This window comes from Phodopus roborovskii, unplaced genomic scaffold, assembly GCF_943737965.1.
Source record: "Phodopus roborovskii unplaced genomic scaffold, PHOROB, whole genome shotgun sequence".
NCBI lineage: Eukaryota > Metazoa > Chordata > Mammalia > Rodentia > Cricetidae > Phodopus > Phodopus roborovskii.
The window spans coordinates 137411-165410 of NW_026126010.1; the positions used below are offsets into that span (position 1 = coordinate 137411).

Consider the following 28000-nt stretch of genomic DNA (forward strand, 5'->3'; position numbering starts at 1 on the left):
TCTGTGAGTTTGAGGCCACCCTGGTCTAGAAAGCAAGTTCCAGGACAGCCAGGGATACACAGAGAAACCCTATCTCGAAAAACAAACAACCCCCCCCCCAAAACAAGTATTTTACTTTTTGTGTATGAATGTTTCCCCTGTATGCATGTATGTATACCTTGTGTATTCCTGCTGGTCCCTTGGAACTGGTGTTTTGGATGGTTGTGAGCCATGTGGGTACTGGCAACTGAATCCCCATCTTCTGCAAGAGCAACAAGTACTCTTAACTGCTGAGCCACATCTCTCCAGTCTCTACATTTGGTTTTTGTGGACAAGGTTAGTGCAATGAAAGGTAATTCTAGTTAGGCTAAGAAAAACGGTGCTTTCACAGTAGGGGGCTGCAGTCCTCAACAGAGCAAAGGGCAGGAAAATACACATATTTGCTTATCTGGAAAACCTTTAGCCTCCATCTTCCATAAGACCTTTTGACCTAGTGTTAGAATTCCATAAGGCACTAGTGCCTTAGTACCAAACTGGAGGGTTAACCCCTGGCATTGGTTACACAGATCACAGCCCACCACCCAGTTTCCGCCTAATTGTGACGTTTCCAAGATGGCAGTAGCCCCCTGATTGTTGGGGGGCTCTGCTTCCGTTTCCGGGACAAAATCCGGAAGTGCCAGTTGAGGGTCCTCTTCCTATCTTCAGTTGCGTCGGCAGTTGGAGGAGGACGGACGGTGATGGCGGCGGTCGCAGCGGACCCAGCTGCAGCTGCCATCCCGGCCTCCGCCGAGGAGAAAGAGAGACAGCGCGAGGCAATGCCAGACCTGGACGAGCAGTGGCGCCAAGTCGAGAATGGGCGAGAGCGTCCACTGCGAGCTGGCGAAAGCTGGTGAGGCTGGGCTTCAATGAAGCCTTGGCCAAGGGGACTGCGGGGGCGTTAATATCTGCGGGGTACTTAGAAGCCAAATTCTAAGGAAGAAGAGGTGTGAGGCGGGGAGGGGGCTTGGTGGGCCGGCGGGAGATAGGGGGCGTGGAGGTACTATTGAATGAATCGCAACATTTGGGGAAGAGGCGGGGCCGAGTGGGCAGTCAGCTGCCCGAGGACAAAATGGGGTTTGTTTGTGGCAGTAGCGGGGCGTGAGGGGGACAACCTCGGAGTCTGGGGACTGCATCTTTTGGGGAGGGGGTGAGAGGGGACTGCGTCTGGGAACCTGGAGCCTGGAAAGGAGGCTGGCTCCGTTCTTAACGCGGGGGCGTGGCGTGTGTTACGAAACGTTGCGTCGGTTGCAAGGAACAGCCTACACGTACTTGGAGCGCCTGTGAACCAGACGAGATTGGTGGCGTCAGCTGAAGAGCAACTCCGTAGCCTATAGCTGGGGCCGAGGGCGGAGGGAGTGGTGGGATGGGGAGGGTGCCGGGCCCCTGGGAACGAGGCTAAGGACTGAGGTGGGGCAAACTGTGGAGGAGGGGCGGTGCCTAGGGCAGAAAATGGCGCCTGCGAAAGAGCAAAGATTGTGACGCGATAGTTTTTTTCTCCTGTCCTAGGAAGGAGCCTCCTTCCTAGGACAAGAGAAAGTGCAGATGATACAAAGGGAGATTCTTTGAGAAGAAATTTTTTTCTATTTAATAATTTGTAATCAGTAGAAAGTGGTTATTTAAAAAGATTCCACAGCCTTGACAATTTGTCTTTACTCATATTTTTTTTTAATGCTCATCAGTGCCTCAAAACTTACGGTTTCTGGGTTCTTATTTCACTCCGAGTTTCATTTTTTTTTAAATTGTGAAATTCGTAAGACCTACAAAGATTATAGTATAAACCGTTTTACATAAATTGATGGACATCCGGATGAAAGAAATGCTTCAAAAATGGCAAGGTCGTGAAAGACCGATGCTGAAGGACTGTTCCAGATTGAAGGAATTAATGCAGTTTAACAAGTCACAACTAAATGCAACATGTGATCCTCAGTTGGATCCTAGAACAAGGAAAAATAAATTATTTTTAAAAATCAGGGTTCTTTCTCATAATTTCTTTCACTGTAAATTTCATTGGGAAAAAAATCGGTGAAATTTGACTAAGGCCAGTAGATAAAATATTGCTACCAATAATTTCTTGTTTGTGATCATTGTAATTTTGTAATGAAAGACTGTCCCTTGTTGGGTGAAAAATACATACTGAAAATTTAGGGATAAGGACCCATCGTGTAAGCAACTTAGAAAATGAAAAACTAGCCTATGTAAAAATGCTCATGGGAGGGAGAAGACTATGGAAATTTGGTCAAAGAATGAAAAATTTAGTTAGGCAAGAAATAAACACAGGAGATCCAGTGTACAAAATAGTTAATAGAAATCTATTATATACTTGAAAATTGCCTAATAGATTTTACATGTTCTTACCCAAAAATCTGTGACACAATTGATATGTTAAGTAGCTTGTTTTAGTGTTTTCAATGTATATATCAAAACATCATGCTGTATACCACAAATGCACATATTTTGTCTAATTTAACATAAATAAAAACAACCCAAAATGATATGGGAAAAATAAGAATAGAGCAAATGGATAAAGTGTGTTAGATTTGGGGAATATAAGGGCATATAGAGAAGTTTGTATTATTTTGTCCCCTCTTTTTTTTGGAGACAATCTCTCTTTTACGTATCCCTAGCTGGTCGGGAAATTTACTGTGTATACCAGGCTGACCTTGAACTCAGAAATCTGGCTGAGATTACAGGCATGTTCCACTGAGCCTGGCTTGCACATATATATATATATATATATATATGTATGTATGTATGTATGTATATATATATTTATATTTATATATATGTGTGTAATATATATATATATTACACATTTTCAATGAGACTATTTAAAAGAAAAACAGTTACCAAGTCTTATGTGTAGATTCATCACCCATATGAAGACTCAGAACATTACCTTAAAAACTTCTGTGCTCCTGTCAGATGGAAATTCCCCTCCCTGCTTCATGAGGAACTGTTACCCTAAAATTTGAATTAAAGGGCTCTTTTCACATGTTTCATTATCATGATACACTTTTCCACCATTCATATTTATAAACATATGTATCTATATAGAGAGTGTGTTTATAAAATAGACTGGATGCATACTGTGAGCCCTTATATGACATAGTAAATGATATTTGTATGATGTAATTTAAGAACATTAACCTTGATCTGTTGACTATAGCTCTGTCTCCTAGGTTTCTCAAATGTTAAGATATTGTTTTTCTATTAATTGGTAATTTTAAAATACGTATTTAAATATGTATTCATATATCATATCTATCTGTTCCCCAGGATGTTCAACAGCTTTATGTCCCAAGCAGTATAAATGATACAATCCTGAGTGACCTGCAAGGATTTTGGAGGCTGGTACCCTACTTCCATTCTGTTTTTCTCTAATCTCTCTGATTACCAGTGCATCAACCCCCTCCTTTTCAGGGCCATCCACATTAGACTGTTGCTGTTCTTTACATATTCGGGCCTTTTCTAGACTTTCCCACTTTACAGAGTGGGAAATAACAATGCCAAATAAATGTATATACATTATTGAGATAAATTACAATTCCAAAACTGGAGGATATAATGATCTTTTCCTGCCATCACGTCATAGTTCTACAGCAAAGAATAGCCTCAGTCCATCTTAAAAATAAACACTAAGCAGGCTGTTTTTGTAGCTCATTTGAAGATGTCCAAAAGGTCCTCAAAGCTTTGGTTTATGCCCCTTTCCATTGGTAGATAATACATGGCATCCTGTCTTCTCTGCCAATAGCCTTTTAAATTATGCTGCCAGTAGTGGATCTTCTTTGGGGGTGAGGAAAATGTTTTGGAACTAAGTAGAGGTGGTGGGTATACAATATTGTGAATGTACTAAATGTTAAGGAATTGTTCACTTTAAAATGGGTTCATTTTATGTTCATTTCACCTCATTAAAAAAATTACCACACCAGTGTTGGTTGAATATTAAAACCAATTTGTTTGTTCTGTTGGAATTGTTAAGAAGCATTTTTGCCAAGCTCCACTTTTTGTTGCTTATCTAAATTAGGTAAGAGCAAATTATCTCAAAGTCCTATATGAGTTTGCTGCCATAGTTGGGAAATATGTGTTTATAAAGCATTTGAACTCAAGAACTAGCTCCAAATTGTGCATATGTGTCAGTATTATCTGCACCACCCATCTTTGGTTCAATAGCAAATTTAAACAAGTGCAGTTAATTAATTTGGTTGTCTTTTCTGATTAAACATCTTATATGCATTTATTTGGGGGGTGGGATACCCCATGTGACTGAGTGTGCTGAAGGAGGCCAGAGAAGTACTTGCAGGAGTCAGTTCATTCCTTCCACTGTGTATATAGATAGGTTCTGGGGCATCAAATTCAAGTCAGCAGGCTTGGTGGCAAACACCTTTACCTACTGGCCCATCTTATCCACCCCCACCTTATTTTTTGATAACAGGGATTCTGGTTGAACCTGAAGCTGTTTCAGCTGGACTGATATTCAGTCTCCACCAATCCCAGAAAGTGCTAAGATTGTCACCATGCCAGATTTTTTGCTCAGTTTTTACATACTGAGGGTCCAAACACAGCAGGCACTTGACCTAGCCACATTCAAATATCTGAAAAGATAACCTCCTTAGAAAGTTTTAGTTTAGTTCTTGTGACAGTGAATTATCTACACATTTAATCAAGGATAGCTGAGAAACCTTGGGAAGATTAGTACAAAGTACAGACATCTTCTTAACAGTAAGCAACTGTAGAGGTTTTGTTGTTGTTGTTTGTTGTTGATTTTATTGTTTTTCCAGACAGGGTTTCTGTGTGTAGCCTTGGCTGTCCTGAAACTAAATCTATAGACAAGGCTGATGTTGAACTCCAAGATCCACCTGCCTCTGCCTCCCAAGGGATCAAGGGTGTGTGCCACCTCTGCCAGGCCTGACTGGAGTTCTTAAGAAGAAAGGGTGGCTGGGTTTAGAGAAGTGCACAGTACATGGAGAGAAACCAGTTTCATAGGACGTTAAGAAAGGTTGAGGAAAGATATTTACAGTAGTATGTCTAATCCTACATGATCAACTGTACTTAACTGAGGAAGGTAATTTTTTTTTGTTCTTTCGAGGTCTTCCATTGTAGCTCAGGCTGGCAACAGACTTGTGACAGTTCTTTGCTAGTCCTTAAAGTTCATTTTTTATGTGTCATTTTCAAAAATATTAAATAGGAAGAACTGGGAATGCTGACTCATTCATGTAAACCCTTTATTCCCAGCACTAAGGATGTAGAGGCAGGGTGATAAAGTCAGAGTCATTATAGGGTACATGAGAATTTGGTTTTTAAAAAGTTGGAAAATAAAAGCTATTATAAAAATTTCAAATTAAAAGTTCCCAGTGGTGTGGTAGCACATGATTTAATGCCAATATTCTTTAAGCAAAGGCAGTCCTGGTCTACAAAGCGATTACAGGTCAAACAATGAGTCTGTGTCTTTTTATTAGAGAAAGACAACTTTGTGTTATCTCCCAGAGATAATTTAGGCATAAAAGAACATTTTTTTTTTTTTGCTAAGTTTGGAAAGACAGATAAGCAGTACTTAAGAAATATGGGCATGGTGGTTCATTTGTGTGATTTCAGCATTTAGCCAGCTAAAGCAGGAGGATTGCCACAAGTTTGAAGCCAGCCTGGGAAGAATATTCAGAAAACATGGTAAAACATCTGAAATCCTAGCATATGGGAAGCTAAAGCAGGAGGGCCATGACTTTGAGACCATCCAGGGCAACAATGAGTTTTAGTCCAACTAGCTACAAAGTGAAACACTTTCAAAGAAAAATGTTACAAGCAAGACAGGAAATATAGTTCCTTTTATGAGAATATAGTGGTAAAGAGTTTTAGAAGATTATGGTCATCTTTACATAGTTCATGGTCAGTAGGCTACATAAGACCCTGTTTCAACAACAAAAATGAAGAATTCAGAGTATGCAGTTAGGTGGTGATGGCGCTTGCCTTTAATCCCAGCACCCTGAATGCAGAGGCAGGCAAATCTCTGTGAGTTCTAGGCTAGCAGGGTCTATGTAGGGAGTTTCAGGACAGCCAAGGCTATATAATGAGACCTTGTCTCAAAATAAAAAATAGAATGTAAAAATGGGGACAGGAGAAATGGCTCAGCAATTAAGAGTACATGCTGCTTCCAGAAGCCCCAAATTTGGTTCCCAACACTCAAGAAGTGGTTTACAAACACCTGTAACTCTAGTTCCAGGGGATCTGATGTCCTCTTCTGACCACATGTGCATAATTAAAAGTATGAAGGACTTACTAGTAAGCCTTTATGTGTACTTCAATTTATTTAAGTAAATTTGATAGATCAGTGTTATATTTATCATCTGTAACTTTTTATTTTTAATTGTGCAGGATGTTAGTGATAGGAGTAATAAAAGAATTCACCAAAATGGAAAAGGGCACCAGTAAAGAGTTTATTATGTAAAGATAACTTTCATTGTTCTGTACAGGCAGTTAAGTTGTGTTTCAATGACGCAATGCCCTGGAACATTTGTAGTTGGGGTTTATGGTAGAGTTAACTCTTTCTGACCTGATAACAGTCATCAATGGCCTGAATCAGTAACTGCCTTTTTCTGAGAATATCTGCCCCAGAGTGGTATCTATATTTATTTCCCTGTTTTTATGATATTAAGCCTTATTCTAGCCCTGGCTGAGCCCACATTCAAAGCAATTTTCTTGCCTCCAAAGTACTTATGTCGCTAGGTGGGGTAAGGTGTGTGTGTGTGTGTGTGTGTGTGTGTGTGTGTGTGTGTGTGTGTGTGTGTTCATGCATGAGAGAGAGAATTCAATCTAAGATTTCTTGTCTGCTAGACAAAAGGTCTACCACTATCCTATATCCCCAATCCTAAACTAACTGAAGTTTTGCTACAGAGTGATTTTAATGTTAAATTTTAATTTAAAATCTAATTTTTAGGAAGGCCAGGGGCTAGAGAGATGGTTCAGTGGTTAAAAGGGTGTACTGCTCTTTGCAAAGGACCCAACTTACAGTTCCCAACACTGAAGTCAGGCAGCTCACAATTGCCTGTAACTCCAGCTCCAGGGAATATCTGAAACTTTTGGCCTCTGTGAGCACATTTCCACCCACAGACACATGGGGATATGTGTAATTAAAAATAAAATCTTATTTTTAAAGATGACAGGTGCCTCCCTTTGCATTGAAAATACTGCTAACTAAATCAGTGTACCTTCATTTGTGAACCTCATAACCTGACTTTAGGGGCCAATAAGCTGGTAGGAGGAATATATGTGTTGAATGATAGATTTTTGACATGAGCTCCCAGGTGGGAATGAGTATTTTCCTGGAGTCAATGATATGGTATGGTCTGGGTATGTACAGTCAGAAAACAAAAACATGCAAAAATTCAAAACCAGGTGGGATTCATGTCTGTAATCCTAGCACGGAAGCTGAGGCAACAAGTTCACTGCTTGCCAGGACTGTGTAGTGAAACCCTGTCTCAAAAGAGACCACAGACCAGATTCATATTGTAGCTGAATGTGGAGGGCTATTGCACACACCTTTTAATGTCAGTATTCGGGAAGCTGTTGCAGGAGAATCCGTAGAGCCCAAGGCCAGCTTGGGTGGTACAAGACCTCATTTCAAAAAACAGGGCAATGAATGAAAAAAAATTGAATAATGTCCAAATGAATTTCACTGAATAAATTTTATTTTTTTTTACATGCTGCTGAAAGTTTTCCTCTTGGATTATAGTAGATTTGGTAGTTAATTCTGCAAGTGATGAGAAGTTGTACAGCTAGCTTCTAAATAATCATGACACCTTTGTTGTATGTCTGGGTTCCAGGTTCCTTGTGGAGCAACACTGGTATAAACAATGGAAGGTGTACGTGAAGGGAGGGGACCAGGATGCTGCCACCTTTCCTGGCTGTATCAACAATGCTGGGCTCTTTGAAGGTACCAAACTTTTGCCTTTCCCCATCAACCTTGCCCTGGAGTTCTGATCCTCTCTGTCCCCACAAGTGACCATACTCCCATTCTCTATGGCTAGTTATTGGTGGGGTGGCCAGAGTTAACAGTCCTTTCTTAATCCATGCTTTGCCTTATTTGTACCCACTACCCCCTGCAGATCAGATAAACTGGCACCTCAGGGAGGGACTGCTGGAAGGAGATGATTATGTGCTGCTCCCAGCAACTTCATGGAATTACCTGGTCAGCTGGTATGGCCTAGAAGATGGCCAGCCACCTATTGAGCGCAAGGTATATATGTTGGGGCAGATGCTTGGGGTAGATTTTAGATTTCTAAATGTAAGTTCAGGGTAGGTTCGCAGTTGTGTGTACCCATGTTCTCCTGTCATTTGGGTGGTTTTATGGGTGTTGGTGTTCCTTTGCCTTCACAGGTCATAGAACTGTCTGGCATCCGAAAGGTGGAATTATACCCAATAGAGCTGCTGCTTGTCCAGCACAGTGATATGGAAACAGCTCTCACCATTCAGTTCAACCCTACTGATTCTCTGGGTGAGTCTCAGAGCCTCTGGGACAAATTGCTGTTCCTAATCATGAGTCACATCTCCATAGCCTGAGGGTATCTGGGGGATCAAGTTACAACATCCTGAGAAGGCACCAGTCAATACTGTGGAGGACAAAAGTGGTGGTGGCCAAGCCGAGCAGATACTAGCTGTCTACTGGAATCCAGAGAGAATGAGCTATGTTCCAGTTGCTTGGGTGGGATGGGAAAGGGTGTTTATTTACTAGGAGGGTCCCTCAAGTTCTGAGTGTGTTAAGTGTCTGGGTCACTTATTTGGAGATCGATTTGAGGACACAAGGTATTGGCTAAGTAAACAAAGTGAAAATGAGCTAAAGTTATCAAATGGGTCAGTATTATAGGGTCCCAGAATATATGGCCATGTTCCATCACCCTCCACAGACCTAGTCTTGCAAACAGCTCGGGAGCAATTTCTGGTGGAGCCTCAGGAAGACACACGCCTCTGGATCAAGAACTCCGAGGGCTCCTTGGATCGATTGTGCAACACACAGATCACACTGCTTGATGCCTCCCTTGAGACTGGACAGGTAACCGTGGAGAGGATTTCTCTGCACTTGTAGCCTGGTGGGTAGATTCCTGGCAGCAGTCAGACCAGGGAAGGGCAGGGTGCCCTTTAAGCCTTCCATTAATACTTCTCTTTTTCCTCTCTCTACTGCTGACCCAGTTGGTTATCATGGAAACCCGAAACAAAGATGGCACTTGGCCCAGCGCACAGCTGTGTGGCATGTGAGCCCTCGGGGTGTCGTGCAGATTTGGGGCACCCCACAGTAGGGAGACAGAACCTATGAGTACAGAGCCCCCACCTGTAGTAGGCCCTTAGCTCATAGGTTTCTCATCCAATCCCAGGAACAACATGCCAGAAGAGGATGAAGACTTCCAGGGTCAGCCGGGCATCTGTGGCCTTACCAATCTGGGCAACACGTGCTTCATGAACTCGGCCCTACAGGTTGGGCCATTAGATTTATGTCTGGCATAGTTCCAGGGGTTAGGTATGGGGACAACGCTAGGGGATGGAGGGATGATTATTACAGTACAAGGGGTCAGGTTAAAAGCCAAGGCTCCATGAATCTGATCTGGTATGCCCACATTTTCTCCTGAAGTATCAACACCTTTTCCCTCTACTTGCTCCCTGTTTTCCCTTCTTTCCTTTGGTACTACCATTTTCCTCCTCCAGAGATACTGATATCTTTCCCTGATACTTTTACTGCATTCACACCGCCAACCCTTCTCTCTCCCATTTCCCTCTCCTCCCTCCTTCTCTGTTCTGACTTGGGCCACCTCACCTCCCCTCTACCTCTTTCACTGGGCCCTACTACCACAGTGCCTCAGCAATGTGCCACAGCTCACGGAGTACTTTCTCAATAACCGCTACCTGGAGGAGCTCAACTTCCGGAACCCTCTGGGCATGAAGGGTGAGCTTGCTGAGGCCTATGCAGATCTGGTAAAGCAGACTTGGTCTGGCTACCACCGCTCCATTGTGCCGAATGTGTTCAAGGTGTGACTCAACCCCATGGGCTCCTGCCTTCTTTTCTCTTGCTTCTCCTAACTCCTACTCACTTTACCACCTGACTGTCTCCTCAGAACAAGGTTGGCCATTTTGCATCCCAGTTTCTGGGCTACCAGCAGCATGACTCACAGGAGCTATTGTCATTCCTTCTGGATGGGCTACATGAGGACCTCAATCGAGTCAAAAAGAAAGAATATGTTGAGCTGTGCAATGGTGCTGGGCGACCGGATATGGTAGGCTACCCATTAAAGCTACATGGCCACTGCCTTAGGAATTCTCTGGTTTCCCAGGACTACCTAACACCTTACCATTTTCTCAGTTCCCCTACCTTGAACTTCACCCAACCTTAATCATAGCAACATGTCTGTTCCCATAACCTTGGAGTTAACCCCAATCAGGCTTCTGTCCTTCATAAATCCCAGCTTTGAGATTAAATATAGTTTCCAGATAGACCCCTTATGAATCCATCCCTAACATTTCCCTCTGCTCCTAACACACTATGACATTGTCAACAGGAAGTGGCTCAGGAAGCCTGGCAAAACCACAAACGACGAAATGATTCTGTGATTGTGGATACGTTCCATGGGCTCTTCAAGTCTACTCTGGTGTGCCCTGATTGTGGCAATGTGTCTGTGACCTTTGACCCCTTCTGCTACCTCAGCGTCCCACTACCTGTCTGCTCTAGGAGGGTCTTGGAGGTCTTCTTTGTCCCCATGGATCCCCGTCGCAAGCCAGAACAGGTGGGGAGGGAGTATAGGAACACAGTGAAGGATATGGTAGTCAGAATTTGATTACTTTCTTCAGGGTTTTCTGCCTTAACCTACCATAAGCTCTTTTGATCTTCTTTTTCCCTCAGCATCGGGTTGTGGTCCCCAAGAAAGGCAATATTTCAGATCTGTGTGTGGCTCTGTCCACACACACAAGTGTTGCACCAGACAAGGTAAGACTACAGAGGGAGGCTGGGTAGGTAGGATTTGAAGGAAAAGGGGCCTTGCATTCCCACTGTTCTCATGCCCCTGTTCTATTCCCAGATGATAGTAGCAGATGTCTTCAGTCACCGATTCTATAAGCTTTACCAGCTGGATGATCCTCTGAGTGGCATCTTGGATCGGGATGATATCTTTGTGTGAGTGAAAAGACTAAGGGGAGTGAATAGAGAAAGCTCCTCCCACCTTTTGCTTTGCCTTGCTGGGGATGGAACCCAGAACTCAAGAGCTTGTTAGACAAGCTTAATACTTGATTCTTAATATTTATAGTTCAATACATATACCCATAAATAAGTAAATATATAGAGAGAACCAGAGAAAGAGAGATGGTCTGTCTCCCTATGTAGTCCTAGCTGAAGTGGAAAATGTAGACTAGACTGTCCTCAAACTTAGAGATCCCCCTGCCTCTGCCTCCCAGGTGCTGGGATTAAAGGTGTGAACCACTATGTCTGGCAATATGCTCCTTTTAAAATGTATTCATTATTTATTTTTCTGGGTAATGGAATTAGAACCCAAGTCCCCTGCATGCTAGGCAAGTGCTCTACCACTGAACTATGCCCTGCTTCCCTCAAGTTTTAAACTTTGGGCAACTAAAAGCTAAACAGTGCTTTGCAAATAGAAATTTTCTTTGTAAACCAAAGTGTTTTCCACAGGAAAAAATATTTTAATACTTGTTTTTTTATAAACCCCCTCAATGTTCCCATATTTCCAAAGCTCTTCCTAAAATAGGATATAGGAAAAGTGCTGTGGAAGTCACTTAGTAGTTCATAAAATACCAAATAGTTCACAGATTTTTAGACCCTTTAAAGTATTTTGGGAAAAGGGTAGAAAGACCCAGGTTCAATTCCTAGCACCCACATGGAGGCTCACAACTGTCTATAACTCCAGTCCCAGGGGATCCAATGTCCTCTTTTGGCTTCTGCAATCACCAGGCACACATGTGATACATAGACATATATACAGGCAGAACACCCATACACATAAAATAACAATGATAAAATATTTGGGGGAGGCAGGCAAGATGGCTCAGTGAGTAAAAATACTTGCACAATTCTGACAAACTGAACCCATGACAGGAGGAAAATGGCCCCTGAAAGGTATATCCTCACCTCCACATGTATGCCCATGTTCAAACACACACACTAATAATAAATGGAAAAAGAACCCTACCTCCTTTTTTTTTTTTTTTTTTTTTTTTTTGACTGAGGTGAATGAATAGAGCAACTGGAGGGCAAAGTCAGGAAATCTTTCTTGGGATTCCTTAGTCAAGGATAAACTAATCACCTCCCCCATATACACACAGATATGAGGTGACTGGTCGGATTGAGCCTGTTGAGGGTTCAAGAGATGATATCGTGGTTCCTGTTTACCTTCGAGAGCGCACCCCATCCCGAGACTTCAACAACTCCTACTATGGGCTGATACTTTTTGGACACCCTCTCCTGGTGTCTGTGCCCCGGGACCGGTTCTCCTGGGAAGGCCTATATAACATCCTGATGTACCGGCTTTCGTAAGTACTGCTTTCCTAGGGTCGGGCCAGTGTATTTGAGGGAGGAGACCAACCAAGGTCAATACTCAGACTTGGCTTCTGAGTTTGGCACATCCAAATGACAGTTCAAATTGAACATGGCAGTACAACTTCCAGGACTTTTTCTTCTTCTAGACCTCTGGCATCTCTAGTGCTTCTCTTTGGTAATGGTGAACCAAACTGAATACAGAGGTGAACAAGACAAAGTAGAGATAATTTCATTTTGTATATAATAGTCTCTACAGAGAGGACTTGGATGTAATTTATTCTTGTATCTAAAATCTATTTTCCTTACCATGGAAGGCAAGCAAATCTGCATTATCTAGATTAATTTCTCCTTCATTCTAATTCAAAAGTTCATCCTTGTTGGGCCTTGGTGGTGCACACCTTTAATCCCAGCATTTGTGAGGCAGAGGCAGGTGGTCTCTTTGAGTTTGAGGGCAGCCTGGTCTGCAGAGCTAGTTCCAGGACAGTCAAGGCTACATAGAGAAACCCTGTCTTGAAAAAAAGAGTTCATCCTAAAGCTTCTCAGAGGTAAATTCAAATTTGTAATTGATTGCATATCTATTTAAGGGTGGCTTTAGACTTAAACTCCACACTCCTAACTAGTACATGAATATATATCCATCTATCCACAGGCCACTACTGGCATGCTTAGCTTCTTCATTCATTTATGTCACTACCTCACCATTTTCCAGGGTCATGATTAAGGACTTCCAGGTGTGGTAGTGCATGCCTGTAATCCCATCTACTTGGGCAGCTGTGCTAGAATCATATGGCCAGCTTGCATAACTTACTAAAACTGTCTCAAAGCTAGGTGGTGGCACACCTTTAATCCCAGTACTTAGGAGGCAGAGGCAGGCAGTTCTCTGTGCGATCTAGACTAGCCTGGTCTACAGAGCAAGTTGTAGGACAGCTAGGGTTATACAGAGAAACCCTGTCTTGAAAAACCAAAAACAACAAAAATTGTCTCAAAATAAAAAAATTTTCAGGTAAGTGTTGGGAATGTAGTTCAGTGGTGAAGCATTAGCTTAGCACTCTCAAGACCTAGAAATGAAGAAAGGAAGGAAGGAAGGGAAGAAAGAAACCTGCTTATGTGTAAGTTTACCACTAACTTCTCTACCATACCCAAGTAAAACCTTGGGATGCTCCACCATCCTTGTGCCTCTCCCTTGGGAGTCTTCTCTGCTTTGTTACAGACGCTACGTGACCAAACCCACCTCAGATGAGGATGATGGGGATGAGAAAGGTGAGGCCCTGGAAGATGGGAAGGGAGAGGGGTCTGGTAAGGATGAATGTAAAGGGTTAAAGATCAGTACATTTGGAAGATATGTATGACTCATACAGGGTTCCTCAAAAAGTGTGGAAGCCCAATTCCCTAGAGTGCCCACATTTCCATCCCTTTTATCCTTCTTATCCTAGGTGATGAGGAGGAGGAGGAAGAGGGAGAGGAGGAGGATGACAATGAAGACAGCAGCAGTGATGAAGAAAAAGAGGAAATTCCTGGGCCTTCCACTAACAATGATGTCCAAGAAACAGAGCAGGAGCAGGCTGGGCCCAGCTCTGGGGTCACCAGGAGATGCCCATTTCTCTTAGACAACAGCCTTCACACATCTCAGTGGCCCCCAAGGCGGCGGCGAAAGCAACTATTTACCCTGCAGACAGTGAACTCCAACGGAACCAGTGACCGGACCACCTCCCCTGAAGAAGTTCAAAGTATGTCATTTGGCTGGGGTTGCAGATAGCACGGGGGTCCCCCAGCAACAGGAACATAACCATCTCCTCTGCACCTGTAGCCCAGCCATACATTGCCATGGATTGGGAGCCAGAGATGAAGAGGCGTTACTATGATGAAGTGGAGGCTGAGGTAAATGGGACCCTAGGGACGGGAGGCCCTTGCAGCTCACCCCTTTATGCATCCTCCCCCTAACTTCAGCTAGGAACAGAGCCAAGAGATTCATTCAGGCCCAGGACCGGCCTGGCCTTGGCGCCTGCACACTTCTGGGATCGCCATGGCCTCAGGTTCTCTGACTCACTTAGTGATTCCACACTGCCGTTTTTTCTTGACCTTGCTCATGCCTAACCCTCTGGGTACTAACCCCCTCCCCAGGGGTACGTGAAGCATGACTGCGTGGGATACATGCTGAAGAAAAGTCCAGTGCAGCTGCAAGAGTGCATCAAACTCTTCACCACTGTGGAGACCCTTGAGAAGGAGAACCCCTGGTGAGGGCCTGGCATAATCAGGATACATTTTATGAGTAGTACTAGCTTTTGTTTAATAGAAGTACTCACAAACAAGAAAAATGCAAATAGCAGGCATACTGAAAGTCAGAGCTCCTTTACAAAACAAAAACAAGTCATACAGGTGCATGTGAAGCTGTCTGAGAGGGGGAGGGGATGAACCAGAATGAATCTCTGTAGAGCAGATGGTGTGCATGAAGAACACACGGGGCATGAGGCAGGTGCTCAGTGTCCATCCCTGTTCTATCTGTAGGTACTGCTCCTCCTGCAAGCAGCACCAGCTGGCCACCAAGAAACTGGACCTGTGGATGTTGCCTGAAGTTCTGATTATCCATCTAAAGCGTTTCTCATTCTCCAAATTTTCTCGGGAGAAGCTGGACACACTGGTGCAGTTTCCTATCCGGTCAGAAGCCTTGGAGAGAAGGGCTATGTGTGCAAAATGGGAAGGGACAGGTGGAGCATGCCAGGATTTATTGTCTTCTCACCCACAGGGATCTGGATTTTTCCGAGTTTGTCATCAAACCAAAGAATGAGTCTACTCCAGACATGTACAAATATGATCTCATCGCAGTTTCCAACCATTATGGTGGCATGCGTGATGGACACTGTATGTGCCAGCCTGTGGGCGGGGACATGCCCTGGGGGTCTAGACTAGGGGTCAGGATGTATCCAGTGGGTGACTAGACACTGAGCCAGAGACAAAATTATCAAGGCAGGAGGAGCCTAAAAGTAGATGTGGATGGAAACACCACAGAGGCAGGAAGGTGGTAAGGATGACTTTTTGTTTATTTCAGATACAACGTTTGCCTGCAACAAGGACAGTGGCCAGTGGCACTACTTTGATGACAATAGTGTCTCACCTGTGAATGAGAATCAGATCGAGGTATAGCTTCTCTATCCCCACTTGGTCCCTTTCTTGTTATCTCCTTCGGACTTCCAAACTGACCCATTTACTCTTCCTACAGTCTAAGGCTGCCTACGTTTTGTTCTACCAACGCCAAGATGTGGGTCGACGCCAGTCCAAGACTGCTTCATCTGATACCCCAGCTTCTCCTGCCTCTGGTTCTGCAACCAACCCTGAAATCATGGATGTTAACTAAGGGTCACTGAAACTACCACAGAGAAGGAAACCCCCTTTGCCATTCCCTCATGTCAACACCCCCTTTACCTGTGTTCATTGCCCCCAGGCATTGCAGGCTTAGTCTGTGGCTACTGTTTTCTTGTATCGCTGTATTATTCTCTCAGAAAGAAGAGGCCCTGTGCCCCTGGCTGTGTGCCCCTGCCTGTGTGTGCCCGTACAGCAGTGACTTCCCCTCCTAGTCTTATTTATGCTGCCCCTTCCCATCCTTTCCTTACCCCAAAGTGTTCTTAGTGGCTGATAATGGGGGTTCACATGAACACAGAGTGTATTTTCTTATTGACACCATATTCCTTCTTCTCTGTGATAAATATACATATAAAGCTACTGTGTGTCCCGCACTTAGTAGTTTGGTTTTTTTCTTCCCTATGTACTTACTTATAGGTCTTTATTTTATGTACTTATTGAAGATTGGGTGGGGTATGAGACTGATGCTGTTCTGAGTGAGTTTGTTGTTTTTGAGGCAGGGTCTGTCTTTATAGCTCTGGTTGCCCTTGAATTTCCTGTGTGGACCAGGCTAGCTTCTACTCAGAGATTGACTTCCTCTACCTCCCATGTACTGGGGTTAAAGGCATGGCCACAACACCAGGCAGTTTTGAGTAGTTATTAATCACCTGTACCACAGGTGCTACCTTTCAAAAGCTTTTAAAATCCTTGCGGTAGGGACTATATGGCTAGCCTGGAACTTGCTATATAGACCAGGCTGGCTTTGAACTTGCAGCAGTCTTCCTGTCTGCCTCCTGAAAACTAGGATTACAAGCATGCATTACCACACCTGGCTCCAAAGTGTTTTACAAATATGAACTCTGCCCATAATAGTGTTGTCATCTCTAGTTTGGGAAAACAGGTACAGAAGTATAGGAATGGCTTTGGTTCTATTAGCTTATTGGTGTATCTCTGATTATTAGTCTAGATTCTTGAGCTGAAGATTTATTGAGGGATCTGAGATGCTCTAAAGATAATATACTGAGGACACATGTGGAAGTGATAGGCATAGCTGTGGGCAAACATTGTTTGGGGGCATAAAGATATTCTCCTGACCCTGACTCAGGTCCTAATACTACCCTCTAAGAAGACTGTCCTCAGAAGAACTATGAAGGTGGTAGACCTGGGCCAGATCAGCCAGCTGTTTCTATTTCTGGAATTGGCCCTCTATCCTACCAGGACCACAAACCCCACCAGGAACTTGCCCTCCTATCTCCTCAGAGAAAAATACAGTGACATTATTTGTCTAAGGACTTAACTGAACAGTCAAAAGCTGCCATTCAATGAATACTGAATATGTATCATAGGATGCTGCACAGAGGAGCCAACCATCACCTCTGGGAACAGCTGTGAATGGAATAGACAGGATGAATGTGTGGCAGCTGGATATAACTAAGCTACTTAGTCCTAGTGAAGGAGAGAATGCTGATCAGTGGCACACAAAGGGCTGTTGCCATTAAGTTTGCAGTGGCCTGGCAAAAAAGTAAAAGAAAGGATACAACCCAGGAGCAGCTAAGTGGACGACATGTTGAGGGTGAAATATGGGGAGTGGGCACCTTCCAGCACCTTTATGTATGTGCTCACTGACCAGCTTTCTAAGCCTAATGTAAGGGTGCTTATAGAAAATCTATTACTTAGGTAAGTAGATGCAATTGCTTAAATTACTGGCTATTGGTGATTAACTTAATCTCCATCTCTGCTCCCCTACCTAGGGTGTTGGGGGCTGAAAGTCTTGGTTGCATTTTTAGGAGTAGGCAAGGGAGTGTTGAGACAATCTCATAGATCCCAGGCTAACATCAAAGTTATTATGTAGCTAGGAATGACTTTGAACTCCTGATCTTTCTGCTCGGGTTATGGTCATGAACCACCATGCTAATCCTAAGGTTCCAGTATTCTAATCACTAGGTTAGTTTCTACAGCAACGAGCCCCTATTTTGAAGTTACCCAGGGACCCTCCAACGGCCACCTCATTACTATAAACTCATGTATGCTTGGAAGGACTTTTTATGAACAATGGGCTCTTCCTACACTGTCACTAAGGCAATGGAAAAAAAAGGAATAAAATGCATACATTGGGCATGGTAGCATTTACTCAGAATCCCAGAGTTTTAGCTCTATGCCAGGAACAAAGATCAAGAATATTTACTATATCACACCATCATTATTATTATACAATAGTGTTCTCTGCTAGACAATATCTTTATCAGTTCTGAATCCATTGATTTTTAAATTTATTTTGTGAGCACGTGTGTGTGCAAGTGTGGGCTATACAACACTAGTGGAGGTCATGGGACAATGTGTGGAAATCAGTTCTCCTTCAACCATGTGGGCCCCAGGGATTGAACTCAGTGCAGGCAAGTTTATCTGCTGAGCTGTATCAGTTAACCATTTATTTTGAGAAATCAGTTTATTTTGAGAAAAGGTCTCACATCCCAGACTAGCTTTGATCTTACTATGTATAGAGAATGACCTTGAAGTTTGCATCTCTTTGGTTGTTTTTTTTGGGGAGGTTGTTTGTTGTCCTTTTGATATACAGAGAGCATCTCTCTACATATCCCTGGCTGTCCTAAAACTAAAGAAAGACAGACAGACAGACAGACAGACAGACAGACAGACACACACACACACACACACACACACACACACACACACACACGAGACAGACACTGTAACACTCAGTCCTAAATGGTCTCTATCCATCCCCACCCCTCAAAGCTTAGAGACCTTAGAGAGAGAGGAGTAGAAAGATTTTAAGAGCAGAAGTGGTGGATGGCTCTAAGAAAACAATGTCATCCAGACACAGTAGAACTGATTCACAAATGAATTTACAAAGACTTCCACAGCACAGCACAGACCTGAACAAAATCCCAGCACTGGGAAGGGAAAGTAGATACAAAGTCCTACCCCTAACAGAGAAGGTATTTGCAATTGATACTTCCTGGGAACTGAAAAGTGAATATCATTGGGCACACTTCAGGACATATCTTACACAAAAGTGACTCAATGTTTTGGGTTATTTATCATTATTATTAATATTTTTGAGACAGGGTTTCTCTTCATAAGCCTGGATGTTCTGGAATTTGATCTGTTCTCCAGGCTGGCCTTGGACTCAGAGATCCTCCTGCCCCTGCCTCCCAAGTGCTAGGATAAAGGCTTGCATCACCACTTCCAGTTTGGGCCTATTTTGTTTTGCACTTTCGCTATTTTTTTTTTGTCTTATTAGTTTGTTTGTTTTGACCTTTGTTTTGTTTTGATTTTGAGAAGGGGGAAGAAAACATGGTGTCAAGTAGATAGAGAGGTAGGGGGAAAGAATATGATCAAAGTATATTGTATGTAAAATTTTTAAGTAATAAAATATTACAAATCAGGGATTAAAACTTGGTTTTAACAAAATGTATTTTTTTAGCTCAGTTTTTTGGTTTTGTTTTTTGAGACAGGGTTTCCCTGTGTAGCCCTGGCTGTCCTGGAACTAGCTCTTGTAAACCAAGCTGGCCTCGAACAATGAGGCTGCTTCTGCCTCCCAAGTGCTAGGATTAAAGACATCTGCCACCATCACCCAGCATTATTGGCTCAGTTTTAATAAAACTTATTTGTTAGCAATTAATTAGCCAGGTGACCACATTAGCATGGTTGGATATCATCATACTATCAAATGGATTACTTTGGTCGGATTTACTGAATTTAATAGATCACAGGGAAATATACCCAGTGCATAAATTACTTGTAGCTCATTACATTTCATGCCCTCATCATAGCAGAGATGGGAACACGTGTGGAGTGTAAGCACTGAGTCCACAGCTGTTGTTATTTTTAGAGACCTTTTGATACAAGCAGTTTTAATTTTTCTCACTGCTAGGGTCCTCCCTTCTTCCCCCTCCCTTTCCTTTTTTCCTTCATTCCTTCCTCTCCTTATTGTTTTCTTCACTTTTTGACATGGTCTCTTGTATCCTAGGCTGGCTTCAAACTTATTATGTAGTGGAGGAGGATAACCTTGAACTTCTGAACCTTTTGCCACTTTGTGCCCAGTGTATACCATGCTGGGTTTGAACTCAGGTGTTGCTGGCCTGGAACTCACCATGTGGACCAGGCTGGCCTACAGATTGCTGGAATTACAGGTGTGAGTCACCACACTGGTTGTTGTTAATTCTTTTATTATTAAATTTCTCATTTATTTTACATCCCAATCTCAGCTTCCCATTCCTCCTCTTCACCCATTCCCCCCATCTCCCCCAACCCTCTCAATCCACTCCTCCACTGTTTCTGTTCAGAAAGGGACAGGCCTTCCATGGTGTCAACAAAACATGGCTATCAAGTTGAGATAGGACTAAGCACCTCCCCTTGTATTAAGGCTGGTCAAGGCAAACCAGTATAAGGAATAGGTTCCCAAAAGTCAGCCAAAGTGTTAGGGGCAGTGCCTGCTTCCACCTCTAGGAGTCGCACAGGTAGATCAAGCTACATGATTGATAGAAATAGATGCAGCTATTTGTAGCCAGGCACTAGGCTGAGCTTGGGGAATCCTGTTGAGAGGAAGGATTGTACAAGTGTGTGTGTTTGGGGGGGGAGGTGGTTTCATGGTCAACACAAGGGAACCCACAGAAACAGCTAACTTCATCTATTCGTTCCCTGACTCAATCAAGATGAGAACAAAAAAGAGATACCATAATAGAGGGAGCCATTATAGGTTTGAAGAAAAAACTGACTCTAGAGAAATGTCCAGAGGATGACCGCAATTAACAATCTGAGCAACAGTGGAAAGGTTACCTTAAATGCCCTTCCCTGATAATGAGATTGATGACTAACTTATCCACCATCATGGAGCCCTCATCTAGTACCTGATGGAAGCAGGTACTAGAAGCAGACACCCACAACTGAACACTGAACCAAACTGGAATCCAGATGCAGAAAGGGAAGACAAGACCAGGCTACAGAAACCCACAGAGACAGCTGACCTGAACAAGGAGGAGTTAACGGGCCCCCCCAGACTGATAGCTGGGAATCCAGCATGGAACTGACTCAGACCCCCTAAATATGGGTCTCAGCTAGAAGGTCTGAGCAGTCTAAGGGGACCTCAGACAGTGGAACCAGGTGCACAAAAGGACTTGGGGAGCACATTCCCCATGGAGGGATACTCCCTTATCCTAGAGGCAGGAGGGAGGGCCTAGTTCCTGCTCCAAATGACTTGACAGATTTTGCTGATTCCTCCTGGAAGGCATCACCCTTCCAGGAGGGGTGGGGATGGAATGGGATGGAAGAAGAAGAAAGAAAGAAAGAAACAACTAACCTGGGCTCATAGGAGCTCACAGAGTCTGGACTGGCAGCCAGGGAGCCTGCATGGGACCAACCTAGGCCCTCTACATATGTATGACACTTGTTGATTTTTTTAAAGTTAGAATTTTGTATATTTTCAAGAAAGTAGTTCCATGTTTTGAAAGTGCATTTTGTGTGTGTGTGTGTGTGTGTGTGTGTGTGTGTGTGTGTGAGAGAGAGAGAGAGAGAGAGAGAGAGAGAGAGAGAGAGAGAGAGAGAGAGAGTTTGCTGGGAACTCAACACAAGGCTTTGCTCATGCTAGAGAAGCATTCTGCCAGTTCCAAGGACCTCCTCTGTGTGAATACCATATAAGATGAATGGCTGTATTGAGCTCCTGTAACCTCAGAACAAGGCTGCTTTTCCTGAATCGCAGGTGGAGCTTAGAACAAGGTCACTGCTGCCTCCAAACAGAATAGGACCATTATCTCATCAGAAAGTGTTAATAACAAGCTCCAGTTGCAAAATGTGGATATCAGTTTAGTATGGGTGGTTGTGCTGAGCCCTTTTTGATTATATAGACTCAGTACAAGACCACCCTTCCTCAAGGCTAGGTTGTTGCTAAGCAGAGTAAGACCCAACTGCAGTTACTCCAGGGTTCCATACCATAATGCTCCATATTACCTACATTTTCCCCCATCATAAACTTCAGCCCCTATATAAACAGTTTCTCTCTGTCTTGCCCATTGTAGCTGTGCCACTGTGTAGCTAATGCATGCTACTTCTGTCCTGATGAGTTCTTTTGCAGCCTGTGCATCACTGGCCTATCAATACAGTCCCAGACACATTATCCATTCTCCCTCCCCCCTTTTTTTGGCTTTCTGGGACAGGCTGGCCTTGAGCTTAGGATCCTCATGGCCTCACAAGTGCCAGGATTACAAGTTTATGCTACCAAGCCCAGTTAGAAGCATAACATTTATTTGTTTATTTTTGAGACAGAATCTCATGTAGTGTAGGCTGGTCTCAAACTTACTATGCAGTTTAGAATGATGAATTTCTGTTCCTCCTGTCTCCACCCTCCAAGTGCTAGAATTACAGGCATGGGATACTACATAGTTTTATACTAGGCAGGCCCTCCACACACTTAGCTACACGGCAGCTCCAATTTTAATTATTTGAAAATAACTCTAGCTGGGTGTTGGTGGTACACACCTTTAGTCCCAGCACTTGGGAGGCAGAGGCAGGTGGATTTCGGTGATTTTGAGGCCACCCTGGCTAAATTCTCCAGATTAGCTTTGAGCTGTAGCCCCTCTTGCCTTCCTGATGATTTTTGTTTTGTTTTGTCTCACTGTGTAGCCCTGGCTGGCATGGAACTTAACTATATAGACTAGGCTGTCCTGGAATGCCCAGAGATCTGTCTGTATCTGATTCCAGAATGCTTGGATTCAAGATATGTGCTGCCATGCTTGCCTGTTTACTTTTCTGTGACAGTTTTGTATAGCCTAGGCTGGCATCAGATTTTCTGTACAATTAAGGATGACATTGAACTCCTGATCCTCCTACCTTCACCTCCCCAGTGTTGGAATTGCAGGCAAACACTATTCCTAGTTTGTTTACTTTTTGTTTTCTTTTATTTTCAGTACTAAGGATCAAACTCAGAGCTTTACATATGCCAGGTAAGTACTCTACCAGTGAGCTATACTGGCAGTCCTGGAATACATCTTAAACAGTTAGTAGTTATATATTTAGGGCATTACTAGATACCAGCATTACAGATAAAGAAATGATCCAATTTCCAGAGCTCAGTGATGTTCTCAAAATAGTGTTTGATGTATGATGGACTTCCTTCTCAAATGTCACCTGCAGTTAGCATTTTCCAGCAGTGTCTTCTCGTTAAAGGAGACAGAGTCTACTCAGATGTGGCCTGCTGCCTATTCCTGACTTTCCTTTCTGGTCTTGGCCTCTTTCTCTGCAGCTATAGAAGAAACATGTTGAATGATGATGCTATCAACACAAACTTCTTGCTGTTTTGAGTTTTTGTGGTTTCAAGAGCACAACTCAAATGGCAGTGTAACCTAAATTCCATAGACATACATTATCAGATTGCTCAGTGTTGGACACATTATTGAGCAATGAGAAACAGTATTAGCTGGACACATGATGGCTGGCAGTCTGTATTGGAATCTTTGTTGATTGTGTGTATGCCTTTACTCATTGTGATAAATCTTACTTTCAAAGATAAATGATTTCAGGCTCCCGAGCATGCATTTGGATCATCAGTATTTGTGTCCATGGTGACTCTGCTGTTTTGGCTCTGGGATCTTGTCAAAGCCATAGGGAGGTGGCTGGAGACACAGAAGATGGATGACTCATTTTAATCTCTGGAATGATCAAGATGATTACTGGAAGCTTTTCTCAGTGATGGGTACTACCTGTTTGTGTTGACCTTGCCTTTTGACCACCTCTGTCAGACCTGGCCTGCCTTTGCAGTTTGATGGAAACTTCAGAATTCCTTACACTGAAATGAATTAAGAATAATCTCAATGAAGTAAGCTTCATTGTTTCCTGCTTGGTGAGAATCTCTTTGGCTAATGTTAAGAGCTCCTGAGCCACTGAGTTTCTTCATAATCTATGTGGCTAATTGGAGGCACCTTGGGGTTACAACTAATACAGACAGCTATAGAGTCGGGCTACCACATCTGCAGAACACATGTAGTCAATCAGTTCTCTTTCTAGTCCATTTGTTTTCTTGTTAAAAAAATGTACATTTCCACAATGGAGTACTACTCAGTGGGGATTGGGGGTGGGGTAGGGGGATGGACACATGAAATCTTGAAATTCGCAGACAAATGGATGGAACTAGAAGAAAGCATCCTGAGTGAGGTAACCCAGTCACAAAAAGACAAACATGCTATGTACTCACTTATACATGGGTTTTAGACATACAGCAAAGGATCACCAGCCTACAATTCACTCTGTCAGAGAAACCAGGAAACAAGAGGACCGTAAGAGAGACATACATGGTCCCTTGGAGAAGTGGAAAAGGACAAGATCCCCTGAGCAAATTGGGATGGGGTGAGGGGAGAGGGAGTTGGAAGAAAGAGAAGGGGAGAAGAGGAGGGGAGAGGAGAACGTGAGGGAGCAGGGAAATTTGAGTCTGGGGATTAACAGAGGAGAAGAAGAAAAGAGATACCATAATAGAAGAAGCCATTATAGGTTTGAAGGGAAATCTGGCACTAGGGAAATGTCCAGAAACCTACAAGGATGACCCCAACTAACAATCTAAGCAATAGTGGAGAGGCTACCTTAAATGTCCTTCTAGAGCCCTCATCCAGTAGCTGATGGAAGCAGAAGCAGAATTCCACAGCTAAACACTGAGCTGAACTCCTGGAATCCAGTTGCAGAGAGGGAAAAGTGATGAGCAAAGGAGCCAAGCCCAGGCTGCAGAAACCCACAAAAACAGCTGACCTGAACAAGGGGGAGTTCATAGACCCCCAGAATGATAGCTGGGAAATCAGCACTGGACCGACTGAGACCGCCCTGAACGTGGGTCTCAGTTAGTGCTGGGACTAAGGGCGTGGGCCACCAACGGCTGGCTAATTCAAGTTTATTTTAAATGGTACCATTGTGTTTTTATTTACTTAAACATTTCAGTTGTGCTTTTACATTTATTTGCTTATTTAGTGAGAGAATGCAAAAGTGTATGATTATATATGAGCATATGTATGCCATTTTGAATGTGTGAAGGTCAAGGGACAACCTGGTGGAATCAGTTCTTTCCTTCCACTGGGTGGGTCCCAATGATCCAATTTAGATCATCAGCCTTGGTGGCAGAGACTTGCTGACATATTTAATTTGTTTGTTTTGACATAGGGCCTTTGTAGCCCAGGCTTGCCTCAAACTAATGGCAATCCTCCTACTTTATCTTCTAGTGCTTAGGCATGCAATCACCCCCACCCCCATCCCACCTCACTCCCCACCCCCACCCCACCCCCACACAGGTAATTATGTTGTTTTTAAATTCAGAAGCAGTGATTCCAATTTCAACTAGAATCTTTATGACTCGACACATTGATAAGAGACATCAAGAACAGAATTAGTCTAGACATTTCCATACTACAAACCTACTTCAGAGAGCAAGCTTTCGTGGTCCTCTGCCCACTGTTGTGCTTTCAGCAGCATGTGCTTAGGAAACTGGGACCCAAGCCAGTGCTCTTACCTCTAGTGCTTGTATGGCTTATATTCTAATGTGCACAGAATTCCAGAACTACTATAAGTTAAAACATATGGTAATGGGCAACAGAAATGGATTAATTCCTAGTGTTTGTTTACACAATATAAAATGTGGAAGGGAAGCTTCATTCTGAACATCTTTTCCTTCGTGTATAACAACTATACAATTAGAGCATAATGTTTACAGTGACTAAAAGGAATAGCCAATATGAAATGTCACCCTGTGGTGTCAAAAGTGAAGGAGGCATACTCATTTCAATAAAGGTGTTTTTTTTGTTTGTTTGTTTGTTTTGGTTTTTTGAGACAGGGTGTCTCTGTATTGTTTTGGAGCCAGTGAGCCTGTCCTGGAACTCGCTCTGTAGACCAGGCTGAGCTCGAACTCACAGAGATCCACCTGCCTCTGCCTCCCATGTGCTGGGACTAAAGGTGTGCACCGCAACTGCCAGGCTCTTTTTCTGATGTTTTGAGACAGGGTTTTACTGTGTTAGTTTAAGCTGACCTTGAATCTGTGATGTTTCATTTACCTCCGCCTTCCAAGTATTTCTTATCAAAAATTTTCTAGGAAATGTGCAGTTAGGGATTCTCATCTTCCTTTTAGAATCTGTTCCATCACACTCTACATTTGAGCTCTCGCTGAGTTCTTGACTCACAGAATTTCATCCCTTGAGGGTGTTGACCTATCAAGGCAATTCAACACAGGAGGCCACTGGGGGAAGAACTGTAGGAAAAGGTGACAATGAAAAGATGTTTCATCAAAATGCCAGAATGTGTGCAAACACATCCTCCTTCGCATTTACGCACATGGATGTCAAATGGTCAAGCGGTTCCTAAGCAACCGTGCAGAGGCGGTTGCTAGGCCATCTAATCACTTGTCCTTGGATTCAGCTTGGCAGGCATCATAAACCTAGGCATGCAGACTGCTTACCACTTATAGATGAGTGTCAGTTCCACATCCTGTAAATCCGGTAAAAATGAACTGAGGGGGCCAGATAACAGGCAGCACAGGTGGGTGGGTAGCTCTGTCACAGGGGCCAACTGTGAGTCACATCCATGCAGTTTCATAATAGCCTTACACAGAAGCCTGCAGTTCCACTCTGTGTCAAGAAAGCAAGGCCTGAGTCTCATCAGAGCCAGCAAGGCTAGTGAGATACTGCCTCATGGTGACTTCTCATCAGGCTGTCCATCAAGCCATGTTCAATGGAAAACTGTTAAAACTGTTCTAGCAAGGTTCTTGTAGGATGCCCAGCAAGCCTTTCCCTTCGTGGACTGTACAGAGATGAGCAAGGCCACATAGCACCATAGCCTGTTCCCCTGCAGCTGCATTATCCAGCCATGTGTCCAGCAAGAATTCTTTTTAGTAGTTTTGCATGGCGTAATCCCAGCACTTGGAAAACTGAGGCAGGAAGATTCTTGTAAGTTTGAATTCAGCCTTGTGAGTTTAGGTACATAGTAAAACCCTGTCTCAGAAAGAGAGAGGGGGAGGGAAGGAGAGAGGGAGGGAGGAAGGGAGAGAGAGAGAGAAAGAGAGAGAGCGCACTTTGTTAGCTTTTAGAAAGCATAGGCTAAAACAATGGACCACTGGATGTCCCAATTAATTGTATCACTAATAAATAAATTCTTTTCTATTTGTTTTAGGTGACATTAGATAACAATGACTGTGGCAAAGACCACCCTTAGTAAAATGATAAAACCTGTCTGGAAGCTAAGCACTGCCATGCCTGCTATATGCCATTAGTCCAATGCCAGCAAGGGGTCTTCTTACCAGTGCACAGCTCCATCCCACCTCCAGCAGAGAGTAAGTCTTTGGTAGGAGGCCCCAGCATGATGTGACTTCCCAGCACCAGTTGTATTCTTTGTGCTGTTTTGTAACAGGCAAGTAAAGACTTGAAGGCCATGATGTAGGCATCATGTGATTAGGATTATGAGTACTGTGCAGCAAGAGCCTGTCTTTTCTGATGGGGATCTCAGAATCAAACTCAGGTCTCAAATATGGCAGGAAAGCACCCTACCCCTGAGATGTTCCTCTACACCTGTACTATTTAATTCAACAGGAATTAATGTACTACTATCTTTTATAGCAAACACACACTCAGAGTGACTGGAATTAAAGTACTCTTAAAGCAGTGTTGCTAGTTTATGTTCTCCCAAACCTTCTGTGTCAAAATCCTAACACTTAAGGCAGGCAAAGGGGTTAGAAAGTGAGGTGAGGGTGGTTAGGGAGTAAGGCCTTCCACCATGTGAAGAAATAGGGAAAAGCACCATCTGTCGTGCCTCACAAGATGCCACATTTAGCAGAACTTGGTAGCACACACCTTTAATCCTAGTGCTTGGGAGGCAGAGGCAGGTAGATATCTGTGAGTTCAAGGCCAGCCTGGTCTGGAAAATGAGTTTCGGGCAGCTGGGGCTACTTAATGAGACCCTGTATTAAACAAGCAAATAAAAATACTTAGCAAATCTACCAGGGACTTGGTCACAGCCTTCAGACCTATGAGCAGTGTTTGTTGCAGAGCTTCCGGCAAGAGGTGGTAGTTACTTACAGAAGGCACAGCTTCATCGCTGTAGCATGTTCAGAGAAAACCAGAAGAACTGGATCGAGTTGACCTGGAG

At 43.5% G+C, this 28000-nt stretch overlaps 1 protein-coding gene across 1 annotated transcript; it reads left to right on the forward strand.

Moving 5' to 3' along the window:
• The first annotated feature begins 658 nt into the window (after positions 1 to 658).
• Positions 659 to 16272, forward strand: Usp11 (ubiquitin specific peptidase 11). Its single transcript, XM_051179321.1, has 21 exons — positions 659 to 868; positions 7833 to 7942; positions 8115 to 8245; positions 8386 to 8503; positions 8913 to 9058; positions 9196 to 9257; positions 9378 to 9477; positions 9853 to 10026; positions 10113 to 10271; positions 10554 to 10778; positions 10895 to 10978; positions 11070 to 11164; positions 12328 to 12534; positions 13752 to 13801; positions 13975 to 14268; positions 14349 to 14419; positions 14663 to 14775; positions 15047 to 15196; positions 15285 to 15400; positions 15588 to 15676; positions 15759 to 16272. The coding sequence occupies exons 1-21, from the start codon at positions 717 to 719 to the stop codon at positions 15891 to 15893; spliced, it is 2781 nt and encodes a 926-aa protein (XP_051035278.1). The 5' UTR covers positions 659 to 716; the 3' UTR covers positions 15894 to 16272.
• Positions 16273 to 28000: the final 11728 nt, after the last annotated feature.